Source organism: Epinephelus lanceolatus, chromosome 1 (genome assembly GCF_041903045.1).
Source record: "Epinephelus lanceolatus isolate andai-2023 chromosome 1, ASM4190304v1, whole genome shotgun sequence".
In the NCBI taxonomy this organism is placed as follows: Eukaryota; Metazoa; Chordata; class Actinopteri; order Perciformes; family Serranidae; genus Epinephelus; species Epinephelus lanceolatus.
The window spans coordinates 385120-408192 of NC_135734.1; the positions used below are offsets into that span (position 1 = coordinate 385120).

General features: G+C 42.9%; 1 protein-coding gene across 1 annotated transcript in view; it reads left to right on the forward strand.

Annotated features, from left to right (window-relative positions):
• The window catches only part of LOC117251027 (dihydropyridine-sensitive L-type skeletal muscle calcium channel subunit alpha-1-like), a 590852-nt gene that overhangs the window by 203051 nt on the left and 364728 nt on the right, over positions 1-23073 (forward strand). The window contains exons 18-23 of the mRNA XM_078166193.1: positions 13288-13417; positions 13555-13614; positions 19984-20090; positions 20226-20313; positions 20401-20508; positions 20614-20666. Of these exons, the coding sequence (XP_078022319.1) occupies positions 13288-13417; positions 13555-13614; positions 19984-20090; positions 20226-20313; positions 20401-20508; positions 20614-20666 (546 nt within the window). The remainder of the gene's footprint in view (positions 1-13287; positions 13418-13554; positions 13615-19983; positions 20091-20225; positions 20314-20400; positions 20509-20613; positions 20667-23073) is intronic.

Below are 23073 nucleotides of genomic sequence, written 5' to 3' on the forward strand. Positions count from 1 at the left end.
AAAACGTCCTGGCGATCTTCGAAAGCTGTCCCATAGGAAATGAATGGCAGCAGGGGGGAGAAAGACACCAATCTTAGGGCTTTTTCTAGCATTTACAGCGTCTCCATACTTTGTGCTACAGACTCCATTCCAACTCTCAAATGTTGCCACAGGTCTCATCTATTCACTCATGTTTTCATCTTTTTCATATCTTTTACCGTTTTTCATCTGTGCCTCTCAAAGTACCATGAGCAAAAGTGGAGAAATTCTCACTTTACAATGGGTGTGTATTGCACGGAATGCTGTGAGCTAGAGTGGAGAGGGCTCTAAAAATCGTCTAAAACTTTTGTCTTTAACTTGCTGCCATGGCCACAATTTTCACTGTACAGACACAATTTATACCACAAAACGTAGGAAAATTTGTCCTGCTCACAGATATGTTGACATGGAATCTCTCACACGTTCACATTTTTGCTGAGTGGCTCCAAAGCGAAGGGAGCGCAGATTTTTTTCTCATTCACTCCCATGTAAACTCTGAGGAGAAATTTCTGGAAACAGCTGGGGTGCAACACATTTTAAACTCGCTCCCCTGACCACATTTTTGACTCGAGAAATATAAATTGCGACACGTGCGTTCACGAGACGTGGCTGTCTCTCAAAATCACTTTATTTTCTTGCTCGGATCAACGGTTTGGGTATGCGAAGCATTTGTTCGAGGAGTTAAATCCCTTTATAAACAGCCTTTGGTGATCTGCTTTCCTGACGTGTCTGTGTCTGCCACAGGTGCGGGCAAGTCATTAATCGGCATGACAACGGCTGCACACACAGACACAGCCACAGGGTTCTCTGGTCTGTGTGTCTCACAATCTTTAACCCCCTGCGGTCCAGAACCGCGCCGGCGCGTCAAAATCACGTGACCGATTTGAGACGACGTAGCAGCAACACTCAGCCTCGCTGAGTCTCCGTTTCATTTTGTGTGGAAAGTGCAAACTTCAAACTTTGTACCACTTTTTAAATCGTCTTGATAGGCCATATAAAACCGGACTTATGATAAATAATAAACGCCATGATTTTCCTGAATATTTTTGTCACGTTTGATCCGCGTTTGATGCAGGAAGAAACGGTAAAAGCGGGCCGTTCGGCCGACTAAAGTGCTGAAGGCAACAGCAAAAAAAACAAAAAAAAAAGACACCCCCTTTCCTATTGGTTGAAAAATGCACCACGTCAACCAATCACAAAATTGTATGGCAACACACATCATTTGTTCCTGAGGAAGAGGGGGAAGTTGTGGGAGTAACGGCAGCGAGAGAGACCGCGATCGCGATCACAGATAGAGTTGGGATTTGTGACGTTTAGCGTGTTTGGAGTGTATAGTTAGTGTGTGGTGTAGTGTGTTTTGGAAGAGGAGAGAGGAAAATGAGCCTCCAACGACCGCATTGAGCGGTACTCGGAGGTCCGCACAGAGGAGCGGATGGTGTGGCAGGGCACGCCCACCAGGTCCGGATCTCCGTTTGCTCAGGCAGCAGAACCACACAGTGTGTGTCACTCCTCCTGTTGTCCTACTGTTGTGTCCTCCTCCTGTAGTGTGTTGTGGTGGACAGGAACTGTTTTTCAGAGTGGCACAAATAATTTATGTAAAATCACGTAGGAGAAAAGCAAGCACTCTCAAAATAAATCCCCTAGAAAGATGCATAGCCAAAAACAGCGACAAACACAGACATTTTGACAGAAAGACTTCTTCTATGAAAAAGACTTTCTGTCAAAATGTCTGTGTTTCTGGTACTGCCACCCAAGTTGGTTTATTAAATTTACCAAAAGGACATTTGTGAGTACTGGCATTTTTCCCTTTGACAAATAATTTGTGTGACATCTGATTGTTTTGTAAATAGTTGTTCAAAAAACGCCTGAGGCATTGCTTGCATTTTAATGTAAATAGTTATATATAACGTTGTTGTTTGCTAAATTAGGACATATGTTTTTGAAGTTTACAATTTATATTTTTATTCTAAGTTACACAAATGGTTCGTTAGACATGTTTATGGTTTTCACAGTAAAAAATCTAACTTTTTCCTACTCGGATTTTATGTTTTTTATGTGATTTTAGATCCAGTGTGTTAATACAGTATGTCAAAATGAAAAAATAACTGTAAAGTCACACAGGTGAGGTTGTGCTGAAAAGAATGATACCAAACAAGGCAAGGTAAACAGTTTTTTTAAGGTGAAATTTAAAGGTAAAATGAAAACTAGTCAAAAACGGCCAATTACCCCCTAGACCTTAAAAGACAGATTGCAGCAGCAGAAACTTCATTTGAAACAGAACACACACATTATTAACCCCTACAGTGCCAAAATGGGCTCTCTAGCGCCACATAGGTGCACTAAACTGGCCACTGCAGCCCGTAGGAATGTCGTATCAAGATCAAACCAAAACTGGTGTGTTTGACTTACAAATCATGCGTTGACACCCATGACCTAATTCCAACAGGAAGTAAGCTACTTGACCTTTCAAAGTAAGATTTCACCTCAAACGTGCTCTTAAAAAAACACATCTCCTCCTACACCGTTTATTTTATCGGCTTTAAAGACGCACACATGACAGCTCAACTGCTGCTAAACAGATCTTCTGTATAACTTTATCTCTCTCATCATCACATTTTTTTCATGATTGGACCAGCGGTTTGGGAATGGGAAGAACTTGTTCGAGGAGTTAAATCTCCACTACAACAGATCTCTCTCTGTGTTCTGTCTGTCTCTCTCTGCTCTTCTCCCAGGTGCACCTACTTCATCACCATGGCAACCGCTGTCACACACAAACTCACAGAAACATGATGTGTGTGTGTGTCTAAATCTTACATGCAGATATGACAGGGGCAGAATCTCCATTTTGACCCTTTAGGTGCCAGAGTTTATTGAGCAAAAAAAAATTCCATTTTCATTTCAACATTTCAAAAGGCTGTGGCTTGAAAGTGGTGAGACATAAAGGCATACTGTAAATGACAAAACTATTCATCATGACCCAAAGTTTGTCATGGGAGTGAATTAACTCATCTAATTTGCATTCCGTGACGTCACTAGGGGGGGGCCATATTGGATTTGATAAATCTCAGTAAAACAGCATTTTGAACAGATTCACACAGTAGATTTCTTTTGTTTTGTGCTGTTTTTGTTGTCTCTTCCTCAAAATAAAGGAAGAGGAATCTGATGGGAATAAATTAACTCATCTAATTTGCATATCGTGACATCACTTATCCATACCTACAGCTACAGAAAGCATTCAAACATCAAAACGTTCAGCTCTGTAAGGATTTTCTGATGTTTGTGGCAACATGTTTGATATTTCTAAATAATTCACAGTGACGACATAAGCTGGGGGCCGAAACGGGCGCGAGTGCGAGGTCCCGCCAAACGCTGCTTGCAGCTTTAATTATTATTATTCTTTCTCCTGCCGCCTCTTTGAGCTGGAATTTGACCCCCTAAACATGCTCAAAAATTCACCAAAATTGGCACGCACATCAGAACTGGTGAAAAATTTTAGAAAATCATGACATTAACCCCTAAAGTGCCAAAATGGGCTCTCTAGCGCCACCTACGCACACAAAAATGGCCGCCATGGCCTGTAGGAACGTCGTAGAAACATGAAACCAAAAGTGGCGTGTTCGTCTCATGAAGACCTAAAAATCACGCGCAGACACCCCTGACCTAAATCCAACAGGAAGTGAGGTATTTGCCCTATCAAAGTAAGATTTTGCCTTAAAACTGCCTTTCCTAAAAAATCTTCTTCTCATACACCGCTTATCCAATCGGCTTCAAACTTGCACAGATGACAGATCAACTCGTTCTAACCAAAAGTTATTCGTAACTTTTTCATTACTCGCTTAGTTTGGATTTTATGGGCTCCATAAGGTGAGATGTCAGAAAAACGTCCTGGCGATCTTCGAAAGCTGTCCCATAGGAAATGAATGGCAGCAGGGGGGAGAAAGACACCAATCTTAGGGCTTTTTCTAGCATTTACAGCGTCTCCATACTTTGTGTTACAGACTCCATTCCAACTCTCAAATGTTGCCACAGGTCTCATCTATTCACTCATGTTTTCATCTTTTTCATATCTTTTACCGTTTTTCATCTGTGCCTCTCAAAGTACCATGAGCAAAAGTGGAGAAATTCTCACTTTACAATGGGTGTGTATTGCACGGAATGCTGTGAGCTAGAGTGGAGAGGGCTCTAAAAATCGTCTAAAACTTTTGTCTTTAACTCGCTGCCATGGCCACAATTTTCACTGTACAGACACAATTTATACCACAAAACATAGGAAAATTTGTCCTGCTCACAGATATGTTGACATGGAATCTCTCACACGTACACATTTTTGCTGAGTGGCTCCAAAGCGAAGGGAGCGCTGATTTTTTTCTCATTCACTCCCATGTAAACTCTGAGGAGAAATTTCTGGAAACAGCTGGGGTGCAACACATTTTAAACTCGCTCCCCTGACCACATTTTTGACTCGAGAAATATAAAACGCGACACGTGCGTTCACGAGACGTGGCTGTCTCTCAAAATCACTTTATTTTCTTGCTCGGACCAACGCTTTGGGTATGCGAAGCATTTGTTCGAGGAGTTAAATCCCTTTATAAACAGCCTTTGGTGATCTGCTTTCCTGACATGTCTGTGTCTGCCACAGGTGCGGGCAAGTCATTAATCGGCATGACAACGGCTGCACACACAGACACAGCCACAGGGTTCTCTGGTCTGTGTGTCTCACAATCTTTAAAGGACAGATTACAGCAGCAGAATCTTCATTTCAAACAGCAAATACACATTATTAACCCCTAAAGTGCCAAAATGGGCTCTCTAGCACCACATAGGTGCACTAAACTGGCCACTGCAGCCCGTCGGAATGTCGTATCAAGATCAAACCAAAACTGGTGTGTTTGACTTACAAATCACGCGTTGACACCCATGACCTAATTCCAACAGGAACTGAGCTACTTGACCTTTCAAAGTAAGATTTAACCTCAAACGTGCTCTCAAAAAAACACATCTCCTCCTACACTGTTTATCGTATCGCCTTCAAACAGGCACACGTGCCAGCTCAACTGCTGCTAAACAGATCTTCTTTATAACTTTATCTCTCTCACCATTACTTTTTTTTGATGATTGGACCAACGGTTTGGGAATGGGAAGAATTTGTTCGAGGAGTTAAATCTCCACTAAAACAGGTCTCCTGTGTGTTCTGTCTGTCTCTCTATGCTCTTCTGCTAGGTGCACTTACTTAATTACCATGGCAACCGCTGTCACACACAAACTCACAGAAACATGATGTCTGTGCGTGTCTACATCTTACATGCAGACATGACAGGGGCACAATCTCCATTTTAACCCTTTAGGTGCCAGAGTTTATTGAGGAAAATATTCCATTTTCATTTCAACATTTCAAAAGGCTGTGGCTTGAAAGTGGTGAGAGATAAAGGCATACTGTAAATGACAAAACTATTCATCATGACCCAAAGTTTGTCACTGGAGTAAATTCATTCATCTAATTTGCATATTGTGGTGTCATTGGGCGGTGGCCATATTGGACTTCATAAAGCTCAGTAAAACAACATTTTGAACATATTTACACAGTAGATTTCTTTTGTTTTGTGCTGTTTTTGTCATCTCATCCTCAAAATAAAGGAAGAGGAATCTGATGGGAATAAATTCGCTCATCTAATTTGCATATTGTGACTTCACTTCTACATACCTACAGCTACAGAAAGCATTCAAACATCAAAACGTTCAGCTCTGTAAGGATTTTCTGATGTTTGTGGCAATATGTTTGATATTTCTAAATAATTCACAGTGACGACATAAGCTGGGGGCCGAAACGGGCGAGAGTGCGAAGTCCCGCCAAACGCTGCTTGCAGCTTTAATTTATTTATTTTATTTGATTTTTTTTTTCTTCCGCCCATATGATCGCTTTTTTCACTGCCTAAACGTATCCCAAAACTCACCAAACTTGGAATATAAGTCACACTTGGCGAAAAATTTTATAATCAATTGTCCTCCTGAATTTCCACCACTAGGTGGCGCTATTATTAAGAAAAGTGCCTTTTGGCTCATAACTCCCATATACTTTGTGGCACATTCAAAAACCTTATATCCACGCGTTCAGTGAATTGTGCTGAATCTTGTGGTATAGGACACGCCCATTTCCGCCTACCTTTTTTTCCCGCAAATTCGCAAAATGTCGCAAACCTACTTTTTCAATCTCCTCCCAGGCAATTTCACCGATTAGCATGAAACTTTGCACACAGCATCTGTGGACCCTCCCGACAAATATTTATTAAAAGAATTTTGATATTCCAAACAATACTCAAGTTATTAAATAACAATTTCCTGCAAATTTCATTCTAAAGAGGAAGTGCAGCATATCTCCACATTGGTGTGTCCAAATGACATCAAACTCAGGTTACCACTTTCCCATGAGCCCCTGAGGCTCTATGCAAAATTTAGAGTGATGACCACAAGGTTGCGCTCTTTAAATTGAAGTATTTTATATCTCAACATCAGGTGAGCGGATTAACACGAAACTTGGTATAATTATTGTCAATGCCCTCCTGAAGATATCTGATGAAGGACTTACTGATCTGCCACTAGGCGGCACTCTGGTGGCCGTCTAATTTAATATTTGGCACTGTGCCAACACCATAACACTCATGGAAATAAAGTTGATAGGGGTGGAATAGATTGGCCCCTGTAACTGACACATCAAAAATGACCAGCAGGTGGCGCTATTTCCAATGCAAAAGCGTTTTTGGCTAATAACTCCCACATAATATGTCGCACATTGTTAAACCTTCTATTTACGTGTTCTCTGAATGCAGCTGAATTGTGTGGTGTAAGCCACGCCCACTTTCGCGGTAACTTTCCATTCGCTAAATCGCAACAAATGAAAAACATACTTTTTCGAACTCCATCTAGGCAATTTGACCCATTTGCACCAAACTTTGCATGTAGCATCTGTGTACCCACCTGACAAAAAGTTATTAAAAGAATTTTGATCATCCAAAAAACGGCCAAAACATAAAACAACAAATTCCCGCACATTGTTTTCAAAACAGACAGTCTTTCATATCTTGACCAAATACAGTCCGATTACCACAACACTTTTGCTAATTGTGTTCCATGGCCCGATGAGGGTTTGTGCAAAATTCGGTGCAAATCGGCTAATAGGTGGCGCTCTGGTGCCAGTCTAATTAGTGTGAAAGGAAGTAAATGAGAAAATCTTCAAATCCTCTTCAAAACTCATCGACTTTCAACCTCTTCTTGTCCCTCATATTTTGAGCTAGAGACACATTATTATCATGGAGGAAATCACACAGCTGGTCTGCGACTACTTTCTCAAGGATCTTTGACAGAAAGGGAAGATTAGATATTGGTCTATAGTTGGCTAACACCTCTGGATCCAGGGTGGGCTTTTTTAGTAGAGGTTTAATTACAGCTACCTTCAAAGACTGTGGTACATAGCCTGTTAATAAGGATATATTGATCATATCTAATATATGAGTGTTAACTAAAGGAAAGACCTCCTTAAGTAGCCTAGTTGGGATGGGGTCTAAGAGACACGTTGATGATTTAGATGAAGAAATCACTGCAGTCAATTCTTGAAGAGAAATTGGGGAGAAGCAATCTAAATATATATTAGGTCTTACAGCTGTGTTTGAGGTTAAATAGCTACTATCTGAGGACAGGAGGTCATGAATTTTGCCTCTAATAGTTAGAATTTTGTCATTAAAAAAGCTCATAAATTCATTACTGCTAAGGGCTAAAGGAATACAAGGCTCAATAGAGCTTTGACTCTCAGTCAGCCTGGCTACAGTGCTGAAAAGAAACCTGGGGTTATTCTTGTTTTCTTCTATTAATGCTGAGTAGTAGTTTGCTCTGGCATTGCGGAGGCCCCTCTTATAAGTTTTGAGACTGTCTGCCCAGATTAAACGAGATTCTTCCAGTTTGGTTAATCGTCAATTCCTTTAAGATTTTTGCGATATTTGTTTTAACTTAAGGGTTTGAGAGTTATACCAAGGAGCGAACTTTCTTTGCTTTGTTAACTTCTTTTTAAGAGGATCTACAGAGTCGAGTGTTGTTCGCAGTGAGCCTACAGCGCTATCAACAAAATGATCAATTCGGGAGAGGTTAAAGTCGGTACGGGAAACCTCTGTTACTGAAGGACTTGGTATTGAATTTAACGACAGAGTAATCATTTCCTTAAATTTTGCGACAGCACTATCTGATAAACATCTAGTATAGTAACTGTTGCTGAGTGGCGTGTAATCGAGTAAAAAGAAATCAAAAGTAATCAGATAATGATCCGATAGCGAGGAATTCTGTGGAAAGACTGTTAGGTTATCGATTTCATTTCCATACTTAAGAACTAGATCGAGGGTATGGTTAAAACAATGAGTGGGTTCATGTACACCCTGACTGAAGCCAGTGGAGTCTAATAATGAGATAAACGCGGTAGCCAGGGAGTCATTATCAACGTCGACATGAATGTTAAAATATCTGATTTAAGAACTAAACTGGATAAAAACTCTGTGAATTCAGATACAAATTCAGAATACGGGCCAGGAGCACGGTACACTATAACAAATAAAAGTGGCTGCGAGGTTTTCCAGGTTGGATATAAAAGACTAAGAACGAGGCTTTCAAATGAATTATAATCTAGTTGAGGTTTAGGGCTGATTAACATGCTAGAGTTAAAAATGGCTGCAACTCCCCCTCCTCGGCCGCTGCCTCGAGGTATGTGGGTATTATTATGGCTGGGAGGAGTGGACTCATTTAGACTGACATATTCATCTTGATACAGCCAGGTGAGACTGAGTAAATCAATATGATTATCTGATATTAATTTGTTTACTAACACTGCTTTAGACGATAGAGACCTGATATTTAACAGTCCGCATTTAATACTCCTGTTTTGTCTTTCTGTCACAGAAGAGGTTTTAATTTTTATGAGGTTGCAGGGTCAGCCATTAACGGTTGCCCGAATGCCCGGGGCAGGTAAAAATAGCCGGCGGGCCAGCAGACCCTGCGCAGACATGCCCAATCGGGCAAGCAGCACTGACTCGGACACACACACATACCGGACAGCCTCTCAGTCATTACCCACCAACGTTAGCTCACGTACAACACAGGTACCACACAGAAACTTTTACAAAGGGTCATAATGTGCTTCTAGTGACTGTCAAACCACCAGCGAAAGTTGTTTTAAATGAGGACATGGAGAACAGCTGCCTGCTCTCATGGGACAAAGATCCTCTGAGAAGAAAGACAGTTCACTCTGCTCTGTCGCCAGGAACAAACTGGGAGGCAAAGATCCTCTCTGAGGAAGAGGGCTCACTTTGCTGCAGGTTTCACTAAAATGTTTTTTTGTTTTTTTTTCTTTTAATAAATTGAACACACATTAAAGAACATACAAGATCCTGTAGAGAATTAATACATATAATACAATACAATAAACACTGTCAAATTAAATGAAGGAAGAGGATTTTTTTAAAGGCAAATTAAATATTGGGGATTTATGTAAAAATATACATAGAGACATATATAATTATAAGATATGTAGGCTATGTTAGGTGAATACTCCTGTCAGTGACCCTGACCACTGGCATTGGCAAAAGAACTGGAGTTGGTCCCCGGACGCTGCACTGCCCACTGCTCCTAGTGTATACAGTAGGATGGGTCAAATGCAGAGGTCAAATCTATGTAATGTGCTGAGACAGGACAATGAAGAATCTTCTTCTAATAATAATTTCTTAATAACTAGGAGATAACAACAGAATAAAGAGATTTCAAAGACTTAAAAAATAAGGGGCATGAATCAAAACAACAAGAAACGAGATATATCCCCAGTCATACACACCCAGTTTTAATAAACTCAGTACTGTTTTTCAACACATATATTGTTTTGTCTTCCTTCAATGTAGTAAGCACATATTGTTATTGCGCCATTGGTTTTGGCCTTGGTGACCCACATTTTGGCCGTGATGCCCCAGTAAATTTTGTATTTATCCAAGGCAAAAGTGGCCTTGCCCTAAAAATATCTTAACTCCAGGCCTGTAATCGTGTATTTCCTCTCCTGTTTCTGTCCTCGGAGGGGCCAGTTGCAGTGTGCTGCTTTTTTATGTGCTGCTGCCTCCATTGGCTGAGCGTCTCTGCTAACGTAAGATATAAGTCATGAGCGAAAATATGCACCACACAGCCAGAAAAAGAACCTCTTAGGCAGGGCAAGTAAAAATTTCGATGGGGCAAGTAGATTTGAGAAGTACTTGCCCGGCAGGGCAAGTAGGAAAAAACCTTAACGTCGGACCCTGGGTTGTTATGCACAACTCCTCTTTGTTTAATTTTAGATTTAGATAATTTAGGCGGTCGGGGGACAGACGCCGTTTGTATAAAACTATGAAAACTATGGCTAGGTAACTGCACTAGAAGCTCAGAGAGGCGTATAGGACTGCGACTCTGAGTCCTGATCTCAACTCTGGGTTGTCAGGGATTTAAATTACTAATAAAATTTGCCAAATTCCTAGAAATGAGAGCAGCTCCATCCAAAGTGGGATGAATGCCGTCTCTCCTAATAAGACCAGGTTTTCCCCAGAAAGTTTGCCAAATATTAACGAAACCCACATCGTTTGCTGGACACCACCTGGACAGCCAGCGATTAAATGATGACATGCGGCTAAACATGTCATCACTGGTCAGATTTGGGAAGGGTCCAGAGAAAACTACGGAGTCCGACATCGTTTTTGCATATTCACACACCGAGGCAATATTAATTTTAGTGACCTCCGATCGGCGTAACCGGGTGTCATTGCCGCCGACGTGAATAACAATCTTACTGAATCTATGTTTAGCTTTAGCCAGCAGTTTTAAATTTGATTCTATGTCGCCTGCTCTGGCCCCAGGGATACATTTGACTATGGCCGCTGGTGTTGCTAACTTCACGTTCCTCAGAATAGAGCTGCCAATAACCAGAGTTTTATCCTCAGCGGGTGTGTCGCTGAGTGGGGAAAAGCGGTTGGAAATGTGAACAGGCTGGTGGTGAGCCGTGGGCTTCGGCTTGGAGCTATGCCTCTGGTGAACGGTTACCCAACCTCCCGACTGAACAGGCGTTACCGGAGGACCGCTAGCAGAGGCTAAGGCTATGCTATGTGGCTCCAGGGGGCTGGCTAACTACCGCAGCTACTGAATGGTTTTCCATGGTGCGGAGCCGCGTTTCTAATTCACTAAGCCTCGCCTCCAACGCAGCAAATGAGCTACACTTATTACAATTACCACTGTCGCTAAAGGAGGCAGAGGCATAACTGAACATTTGGCACACCGAGCAAGAAAGAGCAGAGGGAGAAGCCATCGTAAAGCTGTATGTAAAGCTAATGTAGTTAACAAGGCTAGTAACGTGCAAACAACAGCTAAGAGATTAGCAAGAAAGTCATAGAAAGGAGGAGAGCTATAAGTGCTTAAACAGAACAAGTGTGGGTTAAGACTTGAAGTAGACGTTAAAGCAACTGAAGTGAGAAAGCAGAAAGCAGGCTAGTAGAATTCACCAGAGCAGCACAGAGACGCTGTCACAGAAACACCAGAAATGACACAACTCGCTTACCGCAATACGTCAGCACGTCAGTCAACCAGACTTAGACTTAGGTCCTTCTCATTCACACACATGTATTCTGTCTTGCTACGACTAACCTTCATTCCTCCTTTCCTTCCAGATGACACACCAAATACTCTCTGATAACATTAGCTGTAGTTGTCCAGTAATTTGGGAGCACCTCTGGCCGCCCAGAGCCTGTCTCATCTCCTCCCTGAAAACCACACAACCCTCTTCCTTCAGCTTCCACCACTTCATCCTCTGCTCTGCCTTTGTCCTCTTCATCTTCCTCACCACCAAAGTCATCTTACACATCACCATCCTATGCTGTCTGGTTACACTTTCACCTACCACGACTTATCAGTCGCTGGTCTCCTTCAGATTTCATCGTCTACACAAGATGTAGTCCACCTGTGTGCTCCTACCTCCGCTCTTATAAGTCACCCTGTGTTCCTGCCTCTTCTGGAAGAAAGTATTCACTACAACCATTTCCATCCTTTTTCCAAAGTCTACCACCATCTGTCTTTCTGCATCCCTATCCTGGATACCAAACCTGCCCATCACTTCCTCATCAGCTGTGTTCTCTGCCCAATATGTCCATTGAAGTCTGCACCAATCACCACTCTCTCACCTCTGGGGATAGGATCACTTCTCTTCTAACTCACAACCTACCTGTGGGGCATAACCACTAAAAACATTGAACATCATACCTTCAATTTCTAGTTTCAGACTCATCATCCTATCTGATACTCTTTACACCTCCAAAACATCCCTTACAAACTACTCCTTCAGGATAATTCCTCCTCCATTTCTCTTCCCATCCACACCATGATAAAACAGCTTGAACCCTGCTCCTAAGCTTCTAGCCTTGCTACCTTTTCACCTGGTCTCCTGAACACACAGTATATCCACCCTCCTCCTCTGCATCATGTCAGCCATCTCTCGAGCTTTCCCTGTCATAGTCTCAACATTCAAAGTCCCTACTCTTGGTTCTAGACTCTTGCCTTTCCTCTTCTCTCTCTGCCTATGGACACGCCTTCCAACTCTCCTTTTTCAACTGACAGTAGTCCAATTTCCACCGGCTCCCTGTAGGTCAACAGCACCGATGGCAATTTTGTTAACCTGGGCCTCGACCGATCCAGTATGGAAGTCATGATCGTCGTGATTCATGCGTTTTATTTGGCATAGATTTTATGTCGGATGCCCTTCCTGACACAACCCTCTGTATTTATCCAGGCTTGGGATCGGCCCAATGAGAACACTGGCTTGTGGCCCCTTGGGGCTGCACACTCTGCCCAGCTATCTACCAGGCTATTGAAAAGTAATAGTTTTAGGGCAGGGAGTTTTATGGCACCAGGAATTATAACTCAGGAATTAAATTAAGACTCTGGTTCCTTTGGTCGTCTGGCTCTTGCATTGAAAACAGTCCCATTATGTTTTTAAAAGGGTGCCCACTGGGTTGCTATCAAACTGCATGCACCTTTCAACACTGAGTGTCAGTTAATTAGCAAAGGAAATGTATTGACCTACATGGTACAGACTTCGCAGTCTGGTAAATATGTTTTGTCACAATTAACTATGTTCACTTAACTTTTGGTTCCAGATGAACTTTTTGAAATGTATCCCCTTCTGAATTTCACAAGTTATTACAAAACTGACATGAAGATGTCTCTTAACCATTACAGGTTCCGGAGGCTCTGCCATCGCATTATCAATGCAACTACTTTCACCAACATCATCCTCCTCTTCATCCTGCTGTCATCTATTTCTTTAGCTGCTGAGGATCCCATTGACCCCATGTCCTTTAGAAACCAGGTGACAAGTGCTTGCCTGTACAATTGTAATTTAAATGTTAAAGTTTCATTGAATAAATTGCAGGTTTCAATCACAGTCAGCATTTAGTACAGATATTGTATCATTATTGACAATACAAACAAATGTGACACTTTCAGGTGTTGGCCTACGCTGATATAGTCTTCACTTCAGTGTTCACAGCGGAAATTGTGCTCAAGGTAATGACAGGCACCACAGTTAATATTGTTGATACAGATGAGTGACAAACCAAAGAAAAACCTGAAAAGACCTGGAGAAACAGTGAATCCTGATGCATCCTCAGAGGTAATAAAGGCTCACATAATAGTTCAATTCTGACCAAATTATGTGACTCATACGCTATGGCCTTCACTCTAACTGGATCTTAATGCAAAAGATAGAGAAGCTGCTTGTTTAGAAGAATGGTTTTCACCCCTCCAATAAAGTTTCACACACTCTAAGAATCTGCACCAAGGGGCGGTGAAGCTTTTCAAGAGACACATTATGGAACATCTTTTTTGGACATTGCATGTTGGGTTTTCCTTTTGTTTGTCACTATTGAACTACAGAAGCCCTGAGAGACAAGGTGAAAACAAAAATCCTGCAGACAATGTTGCAGTTTATTTAATATGTAGGAGATATTACCTTCTACTTACAAACTGTTATCTCCTAGGAAATAAACGTCCAGGAATTAAATTGACTATTTTGAGAGTGAGAAAGCTATTGGGGCTTCTTATGAGCCATCTGAAAAATGGGCAGACCACATCCTTATGGTAATACATGATAACATTCTAATTTGGTGATGTATTTTATTTAATTTTACCACTTTAGCCTCCTTTGATCTTTGGATAAAGGATAGGCAATGGAACTCCAATCAGACTGTCATGTGAATAATTCATTCTGTTGCTCACTCATTCACTCCCTAAGTAGACTGCTGATAGGTACATGCTTGGGAACCTAGACGTTGCTGGCAGGTGGCTCTGGTGCATATGGAATAGAATCCTGCTGGTGCCTCTGTATAGTTCTATAAAGTTTTACAATCGATAAGTTAACTGAGAAGGTAAAACTTTTTGTTTAAATTAAATTAATTTGTTAACTTAGGTTCAGGAGCAGGGCCACGTCTCAACCACACCCCTGATTACCTGCCAAGCCTGCTATACCTGGTGAACCCATCCTGCTCTGTTTGTCTCAGATTTCTCAAGACCTCTGAACACATTATCAAACTTAGACAACGCCAAAACTTAGGTTTCAAAAGAATCAACTTACCATGGATCCTGAATTACAAATCAACCCATCTGATTCAGAGGACTATTTGCACAGTGATCTGTTTGAAGCAGATGATCCTCCAGCCATGACAGACCAAGGTCAAGCCAGCATCTCCAGTCAGTGTCACCTAATGAGATCCCTCCAACTCCTGATCGGTCTCCAGACTTCTTTCCTCCTTCCATGGGGGCCGAACATAGCAACGCACACAGACAAAAGTAACACCAGCAATCTTCTTCTGGTACAGCCCCCGGTTATCCATGACAGCGCACTCGCAGCAAGCCCTCCGCTTCAATGCAGCTGTCTCCACATCCACATACAGAGCCAGCATCAGAGAATGAACCATCGCCCACCTTCAACGATTCTCAACTTTGTTCAAACTCTACTCAGCTTCCATCAGAACTCCGGCAGCAACAATCACTGCACCAGAGCCAATCACCACCAGTGTCATCTCAAATGTTGTCATCTGGGTTCTGTGGCCTTCAGGGCCACAACCCATATCATCACCCCACCTAGTGGGGGCCAGGTCGTATTACCCCCGGTGTCTGCTCCCTCTGTGTCTGACTTTTCCCAAATTTTCTCAGCTTTCTTCTAATCCCTGTGTTCTCAGGCTTCACAAAATCCCTGTGCACATACATCCTTTCATCCCATCATCCTTTCCTCTAACCTTCCTTCAGCCACATGCCCTTTCCCTCTCTGGACGTCACACAGCTCCTGCTCCCTCATTTTCCATCATAGCCAACACTGCACCACAAGAGCACCGTCCAGTCCAAGGGGCCCCACCACAAGCTAATTAATTAATTAATTAATTAATTATGCCATTCACATAATTCAACAAGCCAAATCATTCCTGTCCCGTCTTTTAACCAAAGTTGCAGCATTTCTTTCTTCTATGACGACTTCATCACACAACCCCGGGAAATTCAACTTTAAATGGATGCAGCTCCTTCCGTAGGTTTCAGTGGTTACTACGGAGGGAAATGGTTCACTTCTGCATGGCCCACAGAATTCAAAGCTCTTGACTCAGAGTCCCATTCTCCCTCATCCACTTCATAAGCTTTATTCCATCATCATAGCTGCCATTCTTTGGGGGCATGATTGGTCTAGGAAGTCCATACTAATACACTCTGACAACACTGCAGTTGTAGAGATCCTAAACAAAGAGCAATCTTGTTCCTCAGCCATCATGAATATCATGCGCAGACTCACATTAATCTCAGCTCAACACCAGTTCATTCTCAGGGCAGCCCACACTCCTGGTTACCACAACAGCATTGCTGATTCACTGTCTCATTTCCCATTCCAGAAATTCCGGCACTTGGCCCCAGAATCTGATCTCCACCCCACAGCAGTCCCACCATTTTCAGCCACAACATTCAACTAGCTCCTTAGCTACGAAATCTTCGTAACGCTTCACAACAGCCTCACCTCAAGCACTCTCTCAGCCTACTTATCTGGCTGGAAATGTTTCAAGGCATATCACATCACTTACCAGCTGCCATTTCCCTCTCTGGACGTCATGTGCACATGCATCCACGCGTTCAGCCTGTTGCAGTCGCTCCTGCTTGTTTTCCTACTTTTTTGCTTTATTAAGTTAGGTATTTGTGCTTGTTTTTTCTCAACGCAAAGAAGAAGGCCTTCAGAGCTGGTAACAGGGAGGAGGTGAGAACAATACAGGGGGAACTGAAGATGAAGATCAGGGAGGCTTAGGAGAGGTACAGGAGGAAGCTGGAGTGGAAACTCCAGCAGAACAATATGAGAGAGGTCTGGAGTGGAATTAGGACCATCACTGGCTTCAGGACCAACAACAACAGAGGAGTTGAAGGCAGTGTGGACAGGGCCAATGAACTGAATCTGTTTTTTAACAGATTTGACACTGCTGGCCCTGCCCATCCCCCCTCTGACTCTTCTGCTGTCTGTCTTGGACAACCATCACCCACTTCACCCTCCTCCCCCACTCCTCCCTCTCACACCCCAACAGCCTCCTGCCTGAGCCCTCCTCACACCTCCTCCCCCCGTGGCCAGACTGACTGCACTCTCCATCATGAGGACTACACCCCTCCCTCACGTGTCATCACCTCCGCAATGTGCTTCACTGCTGACCATGTGAGAAGACAGCTGATGAGACTTCACTCAAATAAGGCTGCAGGCCCTGATGGTGTCAGCCCCAGGGTGCTCAAAGTCTGTGCCCCCCAGCTTTGTGGAGTACTTCAGCATGTCTTCAACATGAGCCTGAGTCTCCAGAGGGTCCCCATGCTGTGGAAGACATCCTGCCTCGTTCCTGTGCCAAAGACGTTGCGCCCAGTGGCTCCAAGGACTACAGACCCGTGGCACTGCCACATCATGAAGACCCTGGAGAGACTCATCTTGGAGCAGCTCTGGCCCATGGTCAAGCCACTTTTGGACCCCCTCCAGTTCGCCTATCAGCCCCGACTTGGAGTTGAGGATGCCATCATCTACCTGCTCAACTGCGTCTACGCCCACCTGGACAAGCCGGCGAGCACTGTGAGGGTCATGTTTTTTGACTTCTCTAGTGCGTTCAACACCATCCGTCCAGCTCTACTGGGTGACAAGCTGACAGCAATGCAGGTGGATGACCCCCTGGTGTCCTGGATTGTAGACTACTTGACTGGCAGACCACAGTATGTGCGCTTGCAACGCTGTGTGTCAGACAGAGTGGTCAGCAATACCGGGGCCCCGCAGGGGACTGTCCTCTCTCCCTTCCTCTTCACCCTCTACACCACAGACTTCAGCTATTGCACTGAGACCTGCCATCTTCAGAAGTTTTCTGATGACTCTGCTATAGTTGGATGTATCACCAAGGATGATGAGGATGAGCACAGGGCTGTTTTGGATAACTTTGTCACATGGTGTAAGCAGAACCATCTGTAGCTCAGCGTGGCAAAGACAAAGGAACTGGCTGTGGATCTGAGGAGGACCAAGACTCTGGTGACCCCTGTTTCCATCCAGGGGGTCAGTGTGGACATTGTGGAGAGCTGTAAGTACCTGGGGGTACACATGGACAATAAACTGGACTGGGCTAAGAACACTGACGCTCTCTACAGGAAGGGTCAGAGCCGTCTCTATTTTCTGAGGTGACTGAGGTCCTTCAACATCTGCCGGACTGTGCTAAGGATTTTCTATGAGTCTGTGGTGGCCAGTGCTATCCTCTATGCTGTTGTGTGCTGGGGCAGCAGGCTGAGGGTGGCGGACACTAACAGACTCAACAAACTGATCCGCAAGGCCAGTGACGTCGGAACGGAGTGTGACTCTCTGATGGTGGTGTCAGAGAGGAGGATGCTGTCTAAACTATCTTGACAATGTCTCACACCCACTCCACCATGTGCTGGTCAGGCACAAGAGTACTGTCAGTGGGAGACTCATACCACCTAAATGTACCACTGAGCGCCACAGGAAATCATTCCTGCCTGTGGCCATCAAACTGTACAACTCCTCCCTCTGAGTGGCCCTGAGACTATTTCACCCACTGTGCAATAATTTAATTTAACTTGTGCAATAACCCCATTTTACCTTGACTGTATATATTCTGTGTATTATCTATTTATACTATATATATTGTGTAAATAATCTTGTTTAGGTTACAATCTCTCCCCCTCTCTCTCTCTCTCTCTCTCTCTCTATATATATATATATATATATATATATATATATTTGCTTTTATTTTTGTTAATAATCCTGTTTATTTGAACTATATATTTGAAAATACTCTTGTTAAATTTCTTATATTTTCACTTATCTTTCCACTCTTGCAAGGAGCACCTGTAATGCATATAATTTCCCCTCAGGGATCAATAAAGTATTTCTGATTCTGATTGTGATGTCCATGTGCAAATTTATCACCCATGCTCATTTCATTTCGCAATCACAGGCCACCATTGTCCTTCTATCTCTCACTCTCATGTCACAATGCTGATCAAAGGCTTGCGTAAACAGGAGCCCTCTCTTACAACTAGACACTTGCCACTCACCTCTGACCTTCTCAGTCCCTGCATTTGTTCACTACGCTTAGGCTTTGTATCCCCTATGGTCGACCTAATCCTAGAATCCATGTTTCTGCTGGCTTTCTTTGTCTTCCTAAGGTGCTCCGAATTTGCCCCGACTTCATCCGCCTACAATGCTGCTCATCATTCCAGTCTATCTGACATCACCATCCACACTTCTGACTCCCTCATATTCACACTGCTTAGGAGCAAATCAGACCAACTGGGAGTTTCTTTTCCTATTTACATTTCCTCCTCAACTCCTATCTCAGTCCATATGAGCCACTGACCATATACATCAGCTCTAGGTATGCAGCCAAAGCCTCACCTCAATAACCACTCTTGCTCACCGAAGCAGGAAAAATGGCCACTTGATTCTGGTTCCAGAAACATTTCCTGAAAGTCCTCTGCATTTAAGGCATATCCTCAGAACACTACTCAAACCATTCTTTCTGCATTGGCTCTGCATCCACAGCAGCTAGACTGGGCATCTCAGATCAACAATCCAGGTCCTCGACCACTGGTCATCTCAGGCATATTGGTATACATCCACAGCAATCTTAGCGATCGTTGTCAAGCCCACACTGAGTCTCCCTTTGCCCGATCCCCAGTTCATCCTCCCAGACTAACCTACATCCATTCACCATTCCTCAACAACTAACACCTCCTAAATTACAATTAAACAGAAGACATATTGTTGTGGCGTGGTCCTTGGTAGTGAAGCTCCATTTGGCTGAACTCTCAGTGCCTTTTGTATCATGCACTAAGCACTTCATTTTGCACAGGTTTCTCACTCTTAAAAAGCCTAATTAAGCCTAAAAGTTTATCTTGTTTGTATATTGTACATAATATCCCCTGCTTAGTTAAATTTAGGTTTTGGCCATCACTGTCTGCAGAACAAAACAAACAAAAAACAACAACAAAATACTTCTCAGGGCTTCATCACTTATTGGTCATTTAAAAATATATAAAATTGTATTTCACACTGCAGTCAAAAATGACTTATAATAAATGAGTTATGGTAAAGCTGTAATTAACAGACAATGATAACATTTCTTTCTTTTTTAGTTTTTTTTCCCCTCCTTTTACTTACCTGTCAAGACTATCCTATGAATTCAAAGACAATGTTAATAGTTTTGAGATGCAACAATATTTTTTTGTTTGTCATTCTGCAATTTTGTTTGTTTTTTATTAGCCGTGTGTTATGCCTACAGCAGATTGTTCTTTTATACAGTTGTGGTGTCATAATGGATAATATATATATATATATATATTTGTTTTTGTTGCTGTTTTTATTTTTTTTAGATGACAACATATGGTGCTATTCTTCACAAAGGGTCTTTCTGTCGGAACTCTTTCAACATTTTGGATCTTCTGGTCGTCAGTGTATCTCTCCTCTCAATGGGCATGGAGTAAGTGGAGTCTAGAAATGTATTGGATAAAGCAATGCTGTGTGCTATCACACCAAGAGAGCAAACAACAACATATTGCTTTCTAGTAAAACAATACAGCAGTAAAAATGGTGTGCCTTTGTTTGTAACATCTAGATCCAGTGCCATCTCAGTTGTAAAGATTCTAAGGGTGTTAAGGGTACTCCGGCCCCTGAGGGCCATCAATAGAGCCAAGGGACTCAAGGTATGAGATATCTATCAATATACCTGCTGTTTTAAATGGCCTAAAACTCACCTGATTCATCATATGTAATATCTCTTGTCTCTATAGCATGTTGTTCAGTGTGTATTTGTTGCTGTCAAGACCATTGGAAATATTGTACTGGTCACCATGCTGCTGGACTTCATGTTTGCCTGCATTGGAGTCCAACTTTTCAAAGTGAGAGAAGAAAATACAATGCAAAGTGTTCCATAATACTATATTTAGAAATGCTAACTATTATCTATCTGCCTTCTCATAAATACACTTTTGTTGTCTTCCCAGGGCAAGTTCTACGCTTGCACAGATCCTGACAAAATGACTGAGGAAACATGCAAGTAAGGACTTTGTTCTGTTTGTTAGAACAGTGACACTGCACATTGTTATTCTAGGATTCACAAGCTCTGCACAAAATTATTCAAAGGCAAATGTAATCCAAAGTGCTTAACTTGGAAATTAGAAAGAACCTGCAGTAAAAAAGGCACATTTAACAGGTCCACTTGCTACCTTTTTCCACTTTGGCACAAGACTAAATTGGTGTGTTACATCAGGTGTGACAGCTATGGGCCTAATGCCAGGTTCACACTGGATGCAGAAGCAGTATGAAGCACACTGATTTTCCACATACTTGCCAACTCTCCCGATTCACATGGGAGACTCCCGATTTTAACCCTATCTCCTGCGATGCTCCAGGTCAGTAATTTCTCCCGCTAATCTCCCGATTTTACAGTGAAGGAAACAAGTAATATTATGGGGGATATTTGTCGCAGTATCTGGCAACCCTGGCCTGCCTGCGCGTAAGAGGCAAGCCGGTGACGTGACTCAGTCACTTGCTGGAGGCAGTGATACGCCAAGTAGCGTTGATACTGCCGGAAAAGAAAGAGAAGAAGAAGAAGAAGAAGAAGAAGAAGAAGAAGAAGAAGAAGAAGAAGAAGAAGTAGTCACTCGCTGGTTTCTGTCTTCCGCTCAGTTCAGTGCCCAGACAGAGATGGATAGAGAAAGAGAGACACCTGATGCCAGGGCCACACCGTCCGCGGAAGTGCTGGGAAGCGCAGTGCACCGAAATTCTCGTTCGAGCCAGAGCACTTCCGTTCACATCAGACACGCATTTCTCCACGCTGGTCAACAAGCGGTTCTGCTCCCAGCTGTTGTCTCCGTCACCCGGCTTGACACAGTACGGAGCTGTGCAGCGCGGCGCAGCCGGTGTGGATGACACAATCGGTTAACACGTGCGCCAAAAGGACACTGGCTTCACTTCGAGGCTATTCGCTGCGCTTCCGCGGACGGTGTGGCCTTGGCGTGACACTCCTCCGAGGGTGGCACAGACAGTGGCACACACTTTTTAATTTGATGTACAATAAATGCTGCATACTAAATGCATTGCAGTGTAACCGCCTTATTATTTAGCCTTCTGGAACTCATTTCAACAATTAAAACTGCTAATTTTTTCATTGTCCTCAATGGTAAACAGAATCATTTATTGAATATCAAAGAAACAACATTTTCAGAACAAGTTTCCTTCATCAGGTTTAAAATACAAGGCAAGAAATGACGACAATTATATGCACACCCTGCGAAGGAACCTTGTTCCTTGGGCCGATAAACCGATGAAAAAAATCTCCCTATTTTTCACAACCCAATGTTGGCAAGTATGTTTCCATGAAGTGCTGCCCACCTGCTTTCAGTGCCAATGTCAACCGAGTGGGCTGTTGACACTGTGCGTAGCGCCAAGCACCCTGGATGGCTTGTGATCTGTGACCATAGTTTTTGCATCATTCCGTAAGCCACGAGGAATCGTCACAATATCCAGGCACCGCTGCGATGTAAGTTAACCTGGGAGACAGTGGAGCACAAAGGCTCCAGAGAAGAAGCCAAGTTAGGGACATGCAGTACAGAGAGAGAGAGAGAGAGAGAGAGAGAGAGAGAGAGAGAGAGAGAGAGAGAGAGAGTGAGCAGTGTTCTGGTGGGATAATATGGCCTACTATTGCTTTTTGAACATCAAGGATGACTTGAACAGGATGAAAAAAATCTGTGTGTTGTGAACAATATACCTCTGAGAAACCTATAAAAGATGAACTGAACTAGTTTGAGTATACCAGCTGTTGGAACTGACAACTGTATTTCACTGACATCACCATTTTATGATTTAATGTGACGATTGATTGATTGATTGATTGATTGATATAACATATCTGTAATTCAAACTAGGACAAAGAGCATTTCCATTTAATCATATTATTATTCACTTTATTTTAAAGGGCCAGTGTGTAATATTTGGCATGGTTTATTGTCAATCTGAATCTGAATCTGAATATTCTACCCATTAATATGTTTATACAAGTGTATGATCGCTATGAAATAAAATTCGTTTGGTTTTCGTAGCCTTATAATTATGCTTTTATATATATATATATATATATAGCAAGGGCCTTGCTTTAGAGAGGTCGCCATCTTGTGCCGCCATGTATGTACGGCAGACCGAGTGGACAATCCAGCCAGCCAGAGAACGCGTTTCGCGTGTATAAATGAACCAACGAAGACAGTGGAAGGAAGGAAGGAGGAGGAAACAGCAGAGTGTTAGTAGTTCGTCGATAGAGAGTAGTGAAAAGTTTTTTTAGTTATAAAGTTTGCGAATGGACCACACTTACCACGCAACAGGAGAGAATGAACCCGAACCGTCATCTGCGAGGAAAAGAAGACGCAACTTCACTCCTTGTGATGCACTCTCTGCGGCGCTTTTCCTCC